The sequence below is a fragment of the Mercenaria mercenaria genome, chromosome 10, assembly GCF_021730395.1.
Source record: "Mercenaria mercenaria strain notata chromosome 10, MADL_Memer_1, whole genome shotgun sequence".
NCBI classification, from domain to species: Eukaryota; Metazoa; Mollusca; class Bivalvia; order Venerida; family Veneridae; genus Mercenaria; species Mercenaria mercenaria.
In genome coordinates this window covers 11,495,285-11,513,561 of record NC_069370.1, presented here as the reverse complement: position 1 = coordinate 11,513,561, position 18,277 = coordinate 11,495,285, and the positions used below count along the sequence as shown (strand labels likewise).

The window sequence follows — 18,277 nt, the reverse complement described above, 5'->3', positions numbered from 1 at the left end:
TTTTTTGTTTTTGTAAATCTGTATAGAAAGATTGCTTTCGCCATGGCACAAACTAATTTTCCATGACAAAACGCATTGCCAAGGCATGGCAAGATTTTTTTCCCAAATTTTCTGAAAACATGTTTTCTTTTCAGGACATGTGCACAGGTAGAATTATTACTTTCTATAACTTTATCTCATTTTTTTTTTAATTTAACCATGGCAAAGAACTTCCATGGCAAAAATCTGCCATGGAAGGTCCATGACAAAATTTGCCATGGCAAGTCCATGGCAAAAATTTGCTGAGGCAAAATATTGCAAATCAAATATTCTTACAAATGATGGCAAATTGTAGCTTTGCAAATACAAAAGAAGTCGTTCTTTCGCTCAAGCATGGGAGGGTTGTGGGTACGCTAATGATACAACTTCGCTAAATGATGCAATCGACGTTAAATGATATAAAACGGATGCTAAATGATACAAAGTCGAGCCTCTCCAAAAGTAAGAAAACTTACGGTAAATGATACAATATTTTCAGACCCGCTACAAGTTACAAAACTTTACGCTAATAGATACAAATTTTCTATAGGGTTATATGGAGAATTTCTACATATGTAGACTGTTTCGCGATATCATTATCTCAGTTATCTCATGTGCGCAGTTTTCAAAATGTATATGCACGTATAAAATATACGTGCACGTGTAAATGTGTAGCTGCATGTTTATATGGACGTGCGCGTGTGTATCAGCATGCACTTTTAATTGCGCGTGCACGTATAAATTTACGCGTGCACGTCCGAACATATGTGTACACGCGTATATATACGTACACCTTTAATTACAAAAGCACGTTTAAATTTCCGCATTCACGCATACTTGTACATATACAAGCACCCGGAAATAAACTTTCACGCGTAAAAATATAGACGTACAATGGTAAATATATACTGCACGAGTATTTATACGACCACCCAGAATTACGCATACCTGCCTTAAAGTACAAGTATACGTCTACGTGTATATTTACGTGTACACTTGTAAATATATAGGTACACACGGTATTTAAGTGCAGCTAGAACGTGCGTGCACGCGTAAATTTATACGAATATGCATTATGACAAGTGCATATATATACACACGTGCAGGTCCATATAATCGTACATTTACATTTTTGCACATTCATGTATAAAATATACACCTTGGCGTATATATTTACACGTATACGCATATTTTTAAACATACACTTATATTTTGACATATACGCGCACGCAAAGAAGACTTTTGACTCAAAGGTATACCATGCATAACTAAGCACTGTTGAAAACGGGAATAAAATTTAATTGTTTTCCTAAAAAGCGTTTGTGACAACACTTGGGCATTAATTAAGAAATAATGTATCCTACTTAGTGATTTATCGATGAATAAAATCTTTCTTTTTTTTATTTCAGATACAAAGGAATTATATCATGAGGGCGCAGCCCGAGTTATGTAATAATACGCATCTGGATGACAACCAATAATTTTATCCAAAGCAAATCATAAAATGAAGCATATTATTTCGATTTTTACACGTTATTAAGGATTATTGTCTACATTTGTACATCTTTGAAGATTATCATCAACTACTTGCCTTTTCTGTGTGATTTTCTTTTACAGCGCGCGCTATGACGTAATTACTCTGACGTACAAACAGTGTGTATTTTGTAAAATAATACACAGTTTCAGTCTTCTTTATTAAATATAGAAATAAATCGGGTCGAGTTAGAATGTGCTATAACGAATGTGAGTACATTGGACATGGCGTGCGTACCGAAAGTTCCTGTATGGAAAAAACTAATAAAAATCAATGGTCCTATTTCAAACAGCATCCGTCCGAGACCTACTAAATATAGTCTTGGTACAAGCACAGATATTTATGAAATAACATGGAAGAAATGAACAAATATTAAATTTGACTAAACGGTTATAATGACCATATTTATATTTTACAAGTTACTGTATCAAAACATGTGTATTTATGTACATTTTGTAGGAAAGAAATGTGTATTTTCCTCAAAGCAGAATTAATTCATTAAAGTGAATAATATGTGAGTGGTCAGAAAGCGTTCCCACATATATATGATTTGACACCGTTTCATTTCAATAAATGTATACAATAAAGAATAATAAATGATAAGAAATAAAAATCAAGTATTATCAAATAAATGCAATTAATCTTTAATTGTCAAATTCGATCAATTTAAAACATTTTGTTTGCATATTGCCTAAAACTTACCAGAAGACGATGGTATCCATTCAAAAAACATATAATGAATATGGCAAAAAACAAAAATATATTCATTACTATAAACGCCATAATGTAGAGTTCAATTCATATTCTTATTCATAAAACTAGCTTTGTGAGATGCGCATTTTCAGGAAATGATCAATACGTGACGCCTAAGATGTGTATCTTTTTAGCAAATTTTGTTCTTGCATAACTCTAAGATAAATGTAAAGCTTAGCTAACACTATAAACCACTCTTATTTGCTTAAAACAGCATAATAAATGCCTAATATAGTTTAGATACCCAGTGCCAAAATTATAATCACTCGCTGACACAAATTATTTAAAAGGTGGCTTATACCATGATATGTTGATCAGATCGGCCACATATTTAATGTCTATAGCCAAAATAACTTGTATTGTAGCTGCTGATGCCTAATCAGATGTTTTAAGGTTCATTATGCAGTTTATATCTGTGCTTATTAACTTTGAATTTTGTTTTATTACCATTGTCATTACGACCATTTCAGAAATTTGGCTATTATTACAGGATGAAATTAATACATTATAAAGAGGAATTTTTTTAAAATTAGTGTAAATTAAAACGGATAACATGCAGACAAATTCAAGTCCACAAAAGATCGCACTTCGACCTTAGATTCTTAAAAGCCGAATTATAATCTATTATAGTTTCTCTGGTTGGTATCAAGTAAAATATTAATACGTTACTGCTGATTTGTAGATAAGATAAAAGAAAATATAGACTGTTTATGTATTGTAAATGATGAAGTAGCTCTGATGTATAATACAGTTCAGACTTCAAATCATTTGCCTCTCACCGATACGGGTTCGAGCCTTGCTCGAGGCGTTGAATTCTACATGTGTGAAAGCCATCCAGATGATTCACGGAAGATCGGTGAATCTACCCAGGAGCCCGTGTGTGATGAAATAATGCACCGAGGGGCATTTGGTGTCTTCCTCCACCATCAAAGCTTGAAAGTCGCCATATGACCTATACTTGTGTCGGTGCGAAGTTTAATCCAACAAAACAAAACAAACCCGAAAATGTTTAATCTTCCGTTAAAAAGTTTATTTATGCTATTGTTAGTTATGACGGTTTGACTTCGACCACCCACCACCTGACAAAATGTTATGCCTTTTTTCTATAAAATCATCATCAACATTATTTTTCTTTATTCCTAAACACTTAAATTACCGACAGGTCTGTTAGTTCCGATCTGAGTTACATGCTTTCTTTTAATACATTAATCATTTTATCCTCAGCTGGACTTTCAACTTCTATTCTAACTGCATTAGTACAACTTTCAAGGCCAGTTTTCAAGCAGTCTCTAACGATTTATTTTTTTTTACTTTTGTTTGCCTAGTTTTGGCTAAAATGTCAAATATACCAGAGCTTTCTTCTAATTGCTGATAACGTCCAAGGATCAACACAAATAAATAGTCCTTTGTTTTCATCGTACACCTTTCTATGTATTGTATTTGTCAAAAATAATGTTTTCGTAGAGAACTGAATGTTCTGAAGCAACACAAGTTTTCTAAAGAACCATAGTTTCTGATCTGTATTATATTTCTTTTAGAAATAATGTAAAAAAAATGTTTCAACTGTATTAAAAATTATCATTCTACAAAACACATCTTAATGTATATTTTAATTGAGTTCATTAAACTTCTATTAATTTCAGAATATCCAATTGGTTGTCTTGAAAACGGATAAGCTCTTTTTAGATCTGGAGTACTCAAAGCATACAGAAGATCTCCGAAATGTGCGTCAACAAGTAAATTATCAATTAGATCACAATAAATGTAAATTGTTACTACAGAAGTAGTAATATTTGGCGTCATACAGCCCTATTTTTATTTAATACTTTTTCCTCGAAACCAAGCAATGTATGAACATCTGACAGTCTTTAGTCCCAACGAAAACTATCTTTAAGATATAAATATTTTTTACATCGTCTTAAATTAAAAATTACTTTACTATGAAAATTACACAACGTCAATGTAAAGGGACGTAATTCTGACGTTGTTTGTTTCAAAGGAGTGTAATTAATATTGCTTTTCAATTGTTTAACATTTAACTGTCACTGTAGTTTGTTTACTTTTGGTTTAAAGCATTTTATTAAATAATTTTCTTTCGCTAACCTATCTGATGTACTATTTAATCTCATTTAAAAAAAAAAATGTTAGCATTTGAAATGTTGGATTTTTATTATTGCAAACATCAATCTGGTAACTTAGTGGAATTTGTCTAGTTGAAGGATTTCTTATTTGTTGTGCGTGAATGGTTCTTCTTGTTTTTAATTTATCGCCAGCTTGGCAAAATCCGTTGCAGGTTATTACATAAAGTACATGTTTTACAATCACAAGGTATATTTTCATTTATAATAAATAAGAATAAACTCTAGTTCTTAGACTAATACCATTAAATGGATTTTGATGAAAATGGATTTGATAAAACTTCCTTATATTAAACTGGTTCATATGGTTACCGGTTCATTGAACAGATGGGACACTGTGGTTATTAATAGATGTTCATCTATTAAAATCTTAATTTCTCTAATCCATTATAACTAGAGACTTGATATTTGGCATGTGATATCAGGGTTTGCCTTTCTACCAAAATTGTTAAAATAATTGCACTAGGATAAATAAAGGACACGTCCGAGTTGTGACATGTATATACTAGATTCTTATATACAAGAATCTACTCTGAAGGCACAATAGCCAGAACATTGCCCTTGGGCCATAAATGGCCCACGCTCTTATATCATTAAGGTACATTCTTTAGCCAAAATATCGACAGTTCAGTGCTTGTCTTTACAACCATTTTGCAAATTTTTACTGAAGAATTGCACAATTTGATGAATGAAACGCCTATTGAAAATGATTAAGCTGTATTTTGAAGTATATATCTTGAAAAACAAATGCCAACTTGTACCCGAAAATCCGGACTGAAGACAGAAAAAAATATTTTTAGGTGGTCATATTTTTTTCAAAATTGACAGCTGCTACATTCAAGCATTATTCTGCCTAAAATTGTGACCAAAACGTACCTAGATAATATATCTACCTCCTGCGAGCAATCAATTTTTAAATAAACTTGATGAAAGTGCCTGTTAGAGTCGATAATTTCAGATAATTTTTATTTTCTCTTTCTTTCATGCAGACATCATCATTTCACAACTAATTTGAAATAAACTTGCGTATCTATGACAAAAATCCATAATATCATTACAAGGGCAATACACACAAAGGTCAGATGTGTCAATTTAATTTTTAGAAACGGTTGCAGTCACAAAGTAATTGACAGAATTAAATGTAAATTTCAGCATATTTTTTCACATAAAAATGTGTTAGTGAGTAGAAATGCGATCTAGCTGAGCACATGGTCTTATGGATTACATAATTTTCGGCGCTTAACGTGAAAACAGTAAAGGCGCAGGATTCACAAACATTAAATTTATGCTTAAATCTATATGCGATTCATTATGCATATAATTATAATTCACGATAATATCGCATATGGAAGTAACTGGAATAAATTCGGACTATTTCCTTCGGAAGTTTACATGACTGTGCAGTCAAAAGGCCTCCCTCGTGTTTACATATTTTGACAGGTCGAGTTGTTCTGGGACTAGGAACAATGGTAAGTGCAAAGTTATATAGATTTATATAAATTAATTATTTTTGCAAAGAGTTCAAAGTAAGGTTGATAATCAGTCGACTCTATTTCAAGATCTGAGAATGATTTACCTATTTTTGGGCGGAGAACATAGCATATGCATTCTTGTATCACTGTCACCATAGATTATCATTAGATCCACTGGTAGAGCTAGATGAAGAATTAACGCATTGTTTCATAGATAGTGAATCGACCAGAATAGGCAGAATAGATCATTGTCATAGAAAAAAACGTTGATGTACTTTTTGCATTCGAATTGACATAATTTGAACATAGACTCTGCATTGATGCCATAAAACATGTCTGATTCAGTGATTGGACGTGCTGAATCATCCGGCAAAAACCATCAAGATTTCTAAAGTAACATTAATTAGGATCAAGGTCTACTGTGCATTTAATCCGTTTTGTGTTTGTGTTAGATGAATGAATACCTGCACCATGGAAACAATGTCATTTGCAAACTGTTTGAACTTGTGCTTGGCGTGCACAAAGAAATTTCTTATTCAACAGGAATACATGATATCGACCAACAGTACAGCTAGGTAAATGTCAATATTCTATATATACTCTACAATAATTTCGTAAAAAAATGAACAATGTCTGTAAGTAAGCCAGAGAAAGGACACTTCTGCATAGCTGACAAGGTCAAGGGTCTAAATGAAGCAAGATCATGCACCAAAATATCAACAAATTTATACATTTATACAATGAAATGACATAACATACAGTAGGCCAATATTACACCAAGATGTGATTAATAAATAATATCATAATTATTTATTTTACATGGCATGCATGAATAGTTCAACTTCATTTGTACATCAACTGTGCTGTAGACCTACAGTCAGCACAAAGAAATGAAGCTACATGAGTAGTTTTAAGATACATAAATCCACACTTGTCAAGATTCCATATAATGCTGATTTCCTTATATGGGTCGTTTTCAAAATAATGAAGCTTTTTCTTCTTTTTCACCTTACTTTAATTCAGTTCAGTTTTAGAATGTGTTTTGGGGCAAATCATATCCAAATCAATGTATTCAAGAAATCTGTGCAATTTCAGCTAAATGGCTCAAACATTTTTAAAGTTATGTTAATTTATATAGCTGATTTTGTCCCCTCTGCACCAAAAGTGTGACATTTTGCATGAAGGATAGTTTTCAACTGTGTTTTACTTTTTCAAACCAAGCACAATTGTCACAGCTTTGGCTTTTTTATGTAATCTAAACTCTGCACATTTAAAACAAAATACTTCTTTTCATTAACTACATATTATTCTTACCAATAGTTCATGTCTTGTGATGTAAGCCCCTTCATAAAAAATAGTGATAAATTTAAATGTTGAACACTACAAATTCATAACCTCATTACTTTTCTTAAGTCCTAATATTTTTCTAAGATCTTTATCCTTACAGCTTTGAAGACACTTTATGATTTTATTGTTTAATAAATCAACTTTCTCAGAATCTTCATATATGTCTAATTGTCTATACACCCAAAAATGTCCCTTGTAAGTATTCTTTAAATAAAATGGGTTTTTACTTTAGTTCCCTCTAAATAGAAGTTACAATGGATACAAAAGTGCTTGAAGCTTTCAGCTTCACATATTAAGCCAAAGTGATGTCCCCTGTGCACCCTTTTTTTGACATTCACCAATTATCATAGCATTTATACTGTAATATGTTGTGGCAGTTCTATATTCTTAGCAGTGCGTAAGTTAAATGCAGGCATTACTTGATAATTAAGCATTATATAAGAATCCCAGAACAATTTAATTTATATTTTTTTTTGCATTTTTCCCAAGTTGGCAATTTTAGGTTTAAAAGGGGAAACATCAATTTTATTGCTTCTTAAGCTCTTAAGTTTACCTACATATGTAAATATTCACTAGTGAGTATTGTGTAGTTGAAAGAATTTTACTTACTATGAACATATTCCATGAATATATATTTTGCTGCAATTTGTCCCCTGTGCATCTTCTTAAAATCAGAAGCGTTATAAAGTATGTATAAATTTTACCATTCCATTTTACCATGCATACCAGTTTGTCATTTCTCCTCTCTAAATAAGCAGTGCATGTAAACTAAATGATTTCAATGTGTTAATTGTGTTTAAGTAAAGTCACTTATTTTTCATTTAAAGCATTACAAGCTTTTGAATTTTCATGTCTGTGTTGTGAAAATGTTCAGGTTTGTAGTTATTTTGTGGAATAAACTAATTGTTCAATAGATTTTTGACTTAAGATGATCACCATTAATCTTGTTTTGAACTGAAGACTAATAATAAATATTACACTGATTTTTAGTATGTGTCCCCTGTGCATCTCTTAAATAACTCAAGTTTGAGTTGAACATTTTAGAAATTAAAGTCACCAGACATTTTTGAAATTTGGAATGTGGTTTATAAACCAGCAAAATGTGAGAAAAAAATAGGTTTTATAATAATATGTTAATTATTGTTCATTCAGCAACAACTTTTCTAGGTAAAATTTTATTTTTATGTCAGATTTGTGCAGAAAGGGTGATTTTAAAAACCAAAGTCTACAAACATTTATTAAATGAGTTTCAAACTATACACAAACACCTATTCATATATGTTGAAAACATTTACTGTTATACATATTTCCTTGTCATAAAACACTGCAACAATTATCACCCATCTTACTGGAAATTTTCTGAATTTATGAACTGAAGGCTGTTCAAAATATTATCTGATTGGTATTTCTCAACACTTTCCCAAAGTTGTATATTTCCTTGAAATTTGACTTATTTGCTATCATAAAAAATAGGTGACCACCAAAAGAAATAGGTTTGAATTTCCAACCGCTATGTCACACTTTTGCACTTATGTACTTATTTCAGATGAAGATATAAATTTATCCAAAGAAATAATGAGACAATGAATGCTAAAATTGCCAAGAAAAGACTGCCATATTTACACACCATTTTATACAGGTAGGTGTTTAAAAGTGTTTTGAAAATAGATATGGCATTCAGCACTTATTTTACAAACTATAAAAACTGATTTTAGAATTATGTACATGGCACTTCTAAATTGTTTTTAATGTGAAGTGTCAGCAATGGAATTTATAGAGAAATCACAGTTAATTGTGAAAGAAAAATTTATGTATATATAAATGTACATGCTGGGCTTTTATTTTAGTTACAGTATGATAGGGTGAACTAAAAGCCCTCAATGCAGCCAGTTCTGGAGCTTTGGCTAGACTATGAACAGTAGACATCAAAATGTTACAGGATAGTTTAGAGCTGCATTTATTAAATTCTTTTATGTAATTACTATTTATTAGTTCAAATGAAACTTGGTACATCAGCTTGAAATGGAAATGCACATATTGTCAGGACTATCAAATTTAATTATTTGTTTCTTCAGTTCTTATGTCATTTTCTTTTTCTACTTGTCATATCATAGCTTCCTTCATACCTTGTGCATTAAATCCCTCTTTCTGCAGATTCCATCATATTCAAATGGATCATGGTATACTTCATGGCCAAGCAGCAGAATAGCGAATTTAACATCTGATGACAGTTTTCTAAAGTTATGGTCCTTTTAGAATTTTGAATTAAATGTTACAGTTTCTTTTCTTTTGTTCTTTATGTACTCAGCTCCTCCCCCACTTTCTGTCCAATACCATTGAAACTTGCAATACACTTTTACCTTAAATGTAAAGGCCTTTATCTACTTAAGCCTAAAATCTAAATTTGGAGTGTTATGCCCCTTTTTAAAGTATAAGAATTATATTTCATCTCCTCCTACAATTTTCATACTGTGTCACAAGCAAAAGTAAGTTGATATGAAATTATCAACATGAAGTAGGCATGCACATATTGCAAGACTTCCATTTCAGGTTACTTTTTATTGAGTGATGTCCTTTAAAATATCACATATACACTTGTACATTGTGTATGCCTACTCACAGTTTCAAACTATTCATAAGAAATTTAGTATACATTATGGACATGAAGTGATAATGTGCCTATATATAGTATTTCTTAGTCTTTATTACTCGTGTAAGATACTGTTTTTCCACTTCTTAATGACATTTTCTTGATAATGTCTTTCAGACTGATAATATTATAATTGTTAGATTTTACATTCAAAATTCAAAAATTTTGTGTTTTTATGAACATATAAAACATGTAAGGTTTATACTAGTGTAAAAATGGCTAATTTCCCCATTTCAGATGATCATCTGAAGGGCCACAATTGTTTGAAGCATTGGTCAACAAAAACTGAACTATTTGATGGATCATACATGTGCAGAATGTACTACCATATTACCAGAATCAGAGAAATAGAAATATCAAATATTAGGGAGAAAGAAAAGTATGCATCATGTATGAAGAACTGCCTAAGAATAATTTGCAAAATACATTGAAAATTGCTAATTGCATAATGCATATGGAAGTTAAGAAAGGTGTACTCTTCTGGAAAATATGTGTCCAGTGCAACATTTTTTTTCAATTTTGTGAGCATAATTCTACATAAAAATTGTAGCATGGCTACAGGGATAATACAAAAGGTGTAATCTTATTTCCAAACACATTAGGGGAATCAGAGAAGAAACAACAAGAATTAGGGAAAATGAAATAATTGTCATGAATGAAGAACTTGCTTTTTATTAATTTACAAAATACTTTGAAGCTTCACAACTGTTAATGATATTATGATATCATGAATATGGAAGTTTAGAAGTGTGCATTTTGATTAATCTTCAACTGCCCTGAGCATAGTTCTACATAAAATTTATAACTTTATAAAATAGTGGGGGTTCGTTTTGGGGAGGCTGCGCTTTTGGTGCGTGGCATTCCCTGTTTGATATTTTTCTTTGTTTGTAGAAAAAGTGTAAGACTTTCATACTTGTTTTATAGGAAATGTTTCTGAATGCTTTTAATGTAAATTTGCTAGACCCAGACCCCTAGCTCCTAAGTCAAGGTTACACTTAGATGTCAGATGTTAAAAGGGTCTGTTACTGGTCAATAACTCTGCCATACATAAAGGGATTTTGGAATTACTTGGCATACATGTTCACCATAAAGAGACAACGTGTTATGCACAAGACCCAAACCCTTGCTCCAAGATCAAGGTCACACTTAGAAGTCAAAGGTTAATAGAGTTTTTTCCCTGTCCGGTCAATAACTCTGCGATGCTTGAAGGGACTTTTAGATAACTTGGCTTAAATGTTCACCATAATGAAACAAGGTGTCATGCCCAAGACCAAGACCCCTAACTCTAAGGTCACACTTAGAGGCCAAAAGTCAGATACAAAAATGACTTTGTCCGGAGCATTTCTTGTTCATGCATGGAGGGATTTTGATGTACAATGGCAAAAATGTTCTTCATCATGAGATGGAGTGTAATGAGTAAGAACCAGGCCCCTAATCCTTTGCTGTTACTATAAATACCTATTACTGTAAAGTTCTATTCTATTAACCATTATCATGCTGAACATGATTTATTCTGTCTTTGCGACCAGTGTAGATCATGATCAGCCTGCACATCCATGCAGTCTGATGATGATCAGCACTGTTCACCATTCAATCAGTATATTTTGGTAAGCATCCCTTTTAACAGTTAATGTTACTGTCCTAATTGAAAAATGGACAAGTTCATTATAGAAATTCAACAGGGTAAGGGTTAATATTAGCCATAGGGGAAAATTGGGACTACTTTTCTGTAGAACAACACGCATGTTTGATCCAATTTTTGATGTATTTTGCCTGATAAGTACTTTTGTGTGGACTTAGATTTTTTCCCCGCTATATATATATATAGCGGGGAAAAAAGATTGAAGGAAATGCCTTTTGTGATATTACATGGTTTAATTCAGTAAAATATATAAGTTAAAAATCTCAACCGGTTTCATCATTAATATGGATCTTCAGGAGTACATATATATATATATGTATGTGTGTGTTAACTTTTACAATTGACCGTAGTGAAAATTCAAGACCATTTTCCTGTGTTACTTTCATATTTTAGGTGTATTTTAAGGTACCTCTTCCTGGTAAGGAGTTTTTTTGTGGACTTAAAAAAATTAAAACTTACTTCCCTTTGTTGCTACTATAAAACGATTATTCTTCAAACTTTTTATCCTGGTTGTTAGAATTGGATATGTCATTGTTTTGGCTTACTGTCTACCAAACTTATAGTTTTGTACAGAAAATGTTTTATTATATCATCGACGAGCATATATTTAACATCCTGGCACTGTTGCTTTATTTTGTTCATGCCAAGATGCTGTATTGGCATACAGTATGTATGATGACGTTGCTAACTGTTACAAATTCTTGTTGTATTTTTCCGAAGTTGTTGCCCTACTTGATCTTGAACTAATTCATCACATCGTAAACTCGTGAACTTAAGTCGAACAGATTCATCCAACTGAATTGAAACTAGGTATACATCAGCAGCATGAAATGAATATGTACACGTTGTCCTGACTTTTATGATCGATTATTTTGTCTGGAGTTGTGGCCCTTCTTTAACGACGAATGACAGCTACTTTGTAGTTTCCTTCTCTTCATTTCAAACACAACTTGTTAAGCATCATAAACATTATGTAGACATGCGCTTTTGTTTTGTGGTCAGTTGTTTAACTTATATATATTTTTTCCTTAATAACATTATTGACCCGTCGTTATTATAAATTATTGAATGAAACATTTTTGTCGACACAATCTAGTTCGCTATGCAACCTCTGTGAAGGAATATTGTCAAACTATACCGATAAGGGTAAGAGTTTGCTTCCTTTAATTTTGTAGCACAACTTTCTATGCATAATTGTGTCTTGCTCATATATATAAAACTTTTATTTGTGTGAACATGCATGAATTTGCTATACTGCAAAATAAAACAGTCATCATTGATTACTTTACTTGTCGTCCCTTTCATCCATTTTACCATAAATAGCACAGTCATACACATAAGATGCTGTATACTAAACATATTTTCTCAAAATTCAGACCTAAAATCTATCAGATGCCACCATTACATAACTATATTTCAAACTTGTGCAGGGGGAGAACACTCTGACTCCCACTCACGCTGGGAGCTATGTGTCTCGCTGGTGACACATTCTTTCTAAACTGTTGCCTCGCTGCATCAAATAAAGGTATTTCTGGATCAGGACTAGCCTGGGAAACCGTTGATAAAAATTGTCAAAAGAAATCTTACCTACATTAAAGATCCAACTTAAATTGTGCTAATTAGTGTTAATTGGCATTCATCCGAGTTTCTAATATTGTCAATTTGCAGGTAGAAAAATGGTTAGAAATTGTCAGACTGGATTCCCAGGCTAGATCCGGATCTGCCCTTAAGTATGATAAAGGCCTTTAAGATCAATGTCGGACGAGGGATCTAGCAAAGTTTAACAACATTTAAGCTTATCAACGACGTCGGCAGAGATTATGAAGTTGTTCTGTTGTCAGGCTTAAGATGCAGGCATACTTAAACTCCAAAACGACGGCCGTTTTTGTACAATAGAACTCCATCAGGTTTGAATAAATAGTTCAAATGGTTATGAATTTTGTACAGTATAATTTCTGCGTACAGACTGAAGTATTACCGTTAGTGGATTCATACCAGGAGGCGGGGGTGCACCGGGGCGCTCCCGCCTCTAAAATCGCCGGAGCATAGGTAATTTGTCTTATGTTCTGGGTAAAATAATTGCAAAATATACATTTTTTTTCTCGCTTGCTACGCTTGAGTAAATGATTTGTCTTTTATTCTGACTGAAGAATATGAAATATGCATTTTTTTTCTCGCTCGCTACGCTCGCAATAATAATTAATCTTTTGTTCCGGCTGAAAAAGATGTATATTTTTTCTCGCTTGTTACGCTCGAAAACGTAATTTGTCTTCTGTTCTGGGTTAAACATAAAAAATGCATTTTTATCTCTATCACGCAGGTAATTTGTCTTACTTGTTCCCCCCCCCCCTTTTTTTTGGATAAAAAAAAAAATGCATTTTTTCTCGCTCGCTATGCTGGCATATTTAAAATCTGACAAAGTTTGCATGAGCTCCGAAAAAACTCTTTTTATTTTAGTCCTAAGTAAACCCTCCCGATAAAAATCCTCAAAAACGGGCTAAGAAATTCCGAGATACTCGCGCAAGAATAAGTCTGACAATTCATAAGACGTGACTACAATTAGCATGTTATTTGTGTTGATTTTGTCACTCTCCCTTCAGGTAAACGGCGTGAAGAACTATCATTTATTATATTTGGCGGGAATCGGGCACGTTTTCACCGTGCACTATTAGTATTTATAGTAACGAAAAAGTAGTCCGTCATGTCAACAAAACACAATCGTAAATTGTCAGCCTTTTAGAAAAAGTTTGGGTAATTTAAAGGGTGTCTGTCTATTTATATATTTTAAATGGACTTCGCATGTATTTTGAAGCAGCCCTTGATTTTGAAAAAAAAAACATGACCAATTTTGTTATCAAATTTGTCGTCGTACGACTTATTAAAGAGTCCTGTCGTAGTTTGATTATCTAGTCGTATAATTCGTTCCAAGATAAATCTATTGGTGTATACTTTTTATAACTTTTGTTCAATAACAAACCCGCCAATCTAAATTATTTAGACATACTATTTTTCCGATAGAATGAACCTTAAGTTAAACAAACACGCTTGAAACATTTCAAACAGGTGAGCGTTTTAGGATCAATGAACCTCTTGCTTCACTAGTGATCTGCTGAATCAAAACATATCATTTATTAAGAGTTGCTTATACACAGGTGGTAAACGTGCAATCCCATTCCCGCTGGGAATACACATAGATTGGGTTGTGCAGTGTCCGGTGCTGGTGTTGAGTGTTAAAAAATCCAAACTGAGGTAGGTGAAGTTATGTTTTGCTTATATCTTTTATGAAACATTCATTAATGTTCTAGAAAACCGTAAAATGCTATTCGACACAAATACGACAAAACATCATACGGGTGAAATATCTGGTTTGTAATGTTAGAGTCGGCCCTGTTATCACAAAAGCTCTGGCAACATGAACAAAAGTGCAAGTTTCCGACTACATGTACCGTATTTAAGGACATCTTGAACTCCTAATGATAAACCAACTGTAAAACATTTACGAATATTACTATTCATTTGCTTCAAATCCTACTTTTTGTGGACGTAATTGACAAAATAGTCATGTGCCCCTAGAATGAAGATGTTCGTATATATTATAATGTCAAACCTTTCTGTCACATATGAGACTGCAAAACCAGTTTGTGCCTACGTAGGCACTTATAACTGAATTATTTCAATGGATATAATTGCCTGAATTATTTCGAATAGATTGAGAGCATGATATGAACTGAAATATAGTTATTGTATTTTTGTATGTACCCAATAGTATTGTGGACCTCAAAAACGTTAAGTAACTGTGTAGCAAATAAATTCATGATGAAAATACAGTCAAACCTGTATATAAAGACCACTATAGGGAGAGCCAAAATGTAGTCTTTATTTGGAGGTGGTCTTTATTCACAGGTTAAAATACACTGTAAATGTTAAAATGGGAAACAAAACATATGGTCTTTAGAGCCAGGTGGTTTTTGTTCAAAGGTAGTCTTTAACAAAAGTTTGACTGTATGCGTAATTACTACATTTTAAAAAGGGCAATTATCATTGTGTATATAATTCCCGTAATCATTAGACAATTAGCAGGCAGCAAAGGAGCAACATTTGCAGTTTTGGACAAATGCCGTTGAATACAATTACACAAATCTTAGATCATGGTTACTAGTGAGGTTTGTCTGCCTTTTTAAAATTGTTTCTGTCGGAATATTGTTGATGCATGTGTCTTTCTGCTGGACTGTTTCTACTAATGTCCAGCGTATACTTAACAGCAATGACAGGGAAAACACAGATCTGCGTATCACAGGGTCGTGACTTCGATCCTCGAGCGAGGCGTTTTGTTTCCGCTGTATTGATGACAGTTGACCTCCATCTCTAATTGATGTGGTATGCAATTTTACAATAACATTATGTCTTCTCAAAATAAAGAAGGAGAACTGTCACTTGTGTAAGTCCGCTTTTGTTGAGGTTAGAGACCACAAATTGTTTTACCATGGACTTACCTTATTCCCAGTGTGTTTCCTGTACCTTCTCGAATTGGTGGTCTCTGACCTATAGGTGAATGTTTCGTGTCATATTTTTCACTTTAACAATGTTAGTGTCAAACATGATCCAATACCAAATGTTTTACGAAGTTTCATCAAGCAATGTTCAGTTTTAAGAAAGATATGGACAGTTTACTGCCGTCACCCCATGTCGGTTTATGTGCAGAGATTCATGTAATGTGATTACGATTTTACGTGAAAGTTTAAGTTATTTTCATTCGATATTGCTTGGTAGCTAAAATATGATTCATTCTGTAAAATAATAGACATACCGTCTATTAATTTGAATCATTCTCTGAGATTACAGAGATAAAAATGATCCTTTTCGTTCCAAAAGCTCAGATAAAAATGGACACACCTGTCAAAAAAGAGGCCAACATTTTCTCAAACAAATTTCTCCTGCCATGTCAACGATGTAAACAAGGGTTATCTCATTCACACGAAAATTCCTTAAATAAAGTATCACTACTCGTATGTTATTCGTCCGATATTTTGGTAGAACTAAGATCGTTCTTAAGAAACATGTTATTCAGTATACATGTTTCGATTTATGGAAGACCGTACAAGTCATAATGCTATGAGGTAAGTCTATGGGAAAACAAATTGGTGGTCCCTAACCTATATCAGAACTGCAATATTACTTTTCTCGACAGCCATCACTGACAATGTCGATGGCCACAAATTGTTGTAAAAGATGTAGAAAGACGTTTTCGTGCTAACCTTATTCCCAGGTATACACTTACCTCATTCTAAGTGTGTTCCCTTTACTTTTTTAAATTAGTGGTGTCTGGCCAATATATTGTGGACAACTTAAATGGAATTCATGTGCTTATTCACTGTTGCTTCTTATTGAACAATACTTTTTCACTGCTATGAGAGGAGTTGTTTTCAATGTCATGTAATAAAATCTGCCAGATGCTTCAATAAATGCTGCAATAGCTTAAATCAATGAGTTCTTCTTCTGCAGTATCTGGCACATCCTTAATTTCTCCTTCAAGTGAAGAATTGGATACAGTGCTGCAATCCATATTATTCCTGTACAGGATGTCCTCAACTGTCATCAAGTGTATACATGTCTCTACAAAATATCCGTGAAAATATGGTTCAGATTTCTGGCAACATACATTTAAATACAAACACTTTCAGAAATAAAAAATAAAATAAAATATCTGTTGTCTGGATTTCAGTTTAAATCCATCACAGCACTGCTATTTAACTGTGTTGATAAGGCTGACAATCAATTTGACCTTTAAAGCAGGTGACATATCTATGAATTTATTTGTACTAAGGAAGGATTGAATTATATTTTCTTTGCCAATGCATTTAATTGACAAGCATTTGATATGTTCATGAGTCTAACACATTAATATGCTTATTACATGTTCCAATAACAGCTATAGTTTAAACACGTGCATAGAAGTAGGAACGACATTTTATTACTCTAACTTAATATTTAACAGACAGACATGACTTATGCCCTTAATCCGTCCTAAGCACAGACGTTAAAATGGTGGGAGAATAGGGGAATTTAGATTTGCCATTGTCTGTACGTCCGTCTCAACTGGTATCAAGCGTATCTCAAAAAGTATTTGCCCTAGAGTCATCAAAACTCACACAAAATATAAAGCATGTTCTGTTGTGCACCTTGGGTTTTATTTGTTTCACACAGTAAAGCAAGATTATGAGCCCTTTTTTAGTATATAATTTCGGTAACTAGCATAACAGTTTGTGTCGCATACATCTCACAAATATTTGGCCTATATTTATGAAACATTATAATAATGTATCCAGTATTTGAATAGTGCATCTGTAATTTTTACTCAGCCAGATCAAATATAAAAGACCTGCAGCCATTGAAATTTATTGGAATGCTGTATAACATATGAAGGTGTTTATCTGCATTTAAGTCTGGGATTTATCCCCCCCCCCCCCCCCCACCTTCCCACCCACAACACACACAACACAATAAAACTTCAAAAAATCAACTCTTTCAGTTCCTTTTATTTTGTGTTTCTTGACATTCATCCGAGTTTCTGATATTGTCAATTTGCAGGTAGAAAAATGGTTAGAAATTGTCAGACTGGATTCCCAGGCTAGATCCAGATCTGCCCTTAAGTATGATAAAGGCCTTTAAGGTCGATGTCGGACAAGCGATCTAGCAAAGTTTTACATTATCTATAATACTCCA

At 32.9% G+C, this 18,277-nt stretch overlaps 1 protein-coding gene and 1 long non-coding RNA gene across 4 annotated transcripts in view; one reads left to right on the top strand and one right to left on the bottom strand.

The window, feature by feature from the left end:
* The window catches only part of LOC123544620 (probable methyltransferase-like protein 24), a 38,647-nt gene extending 21,548 nt beyond the window's left edge, over positions 1-17,099 (bottom strand). Inside the window, exon 1 of one of the 3 annotated variants that reach the window (XM_053552267.1) lies at positions 16,833-17,099. Coding sequence is in view for 2 of the 3 variants with exons in the window: in XM_053552268.1 (XP_053408243.1) it covers positions 2,255-2,335 (81 nt within the window). In the remaining variant the exon portion in view is untranslated. Of the gene's footprint in view, positions 1-2,254; positions 3,540-16,832 lie in introns of those variants that run through there. The other 2 variants (XM_053552268.1, XM_053552266.1) reach the window with 2 other exon arrangements.
* Positions 5,256-12,816, top strand: LOC123560513 (uncharacterized). The gene is made up of 3 exons (XR_006688249.2): positions 5,256-5,912; positions 8,809-8,901; positions 10,150-12,816. It is a non-coding gene; the product is annotated as an uncharacterized LOC123560513 (long non-coding RNA).
* Positions 17,100-18,277: the final 1,178 nt, after the last annotated feature.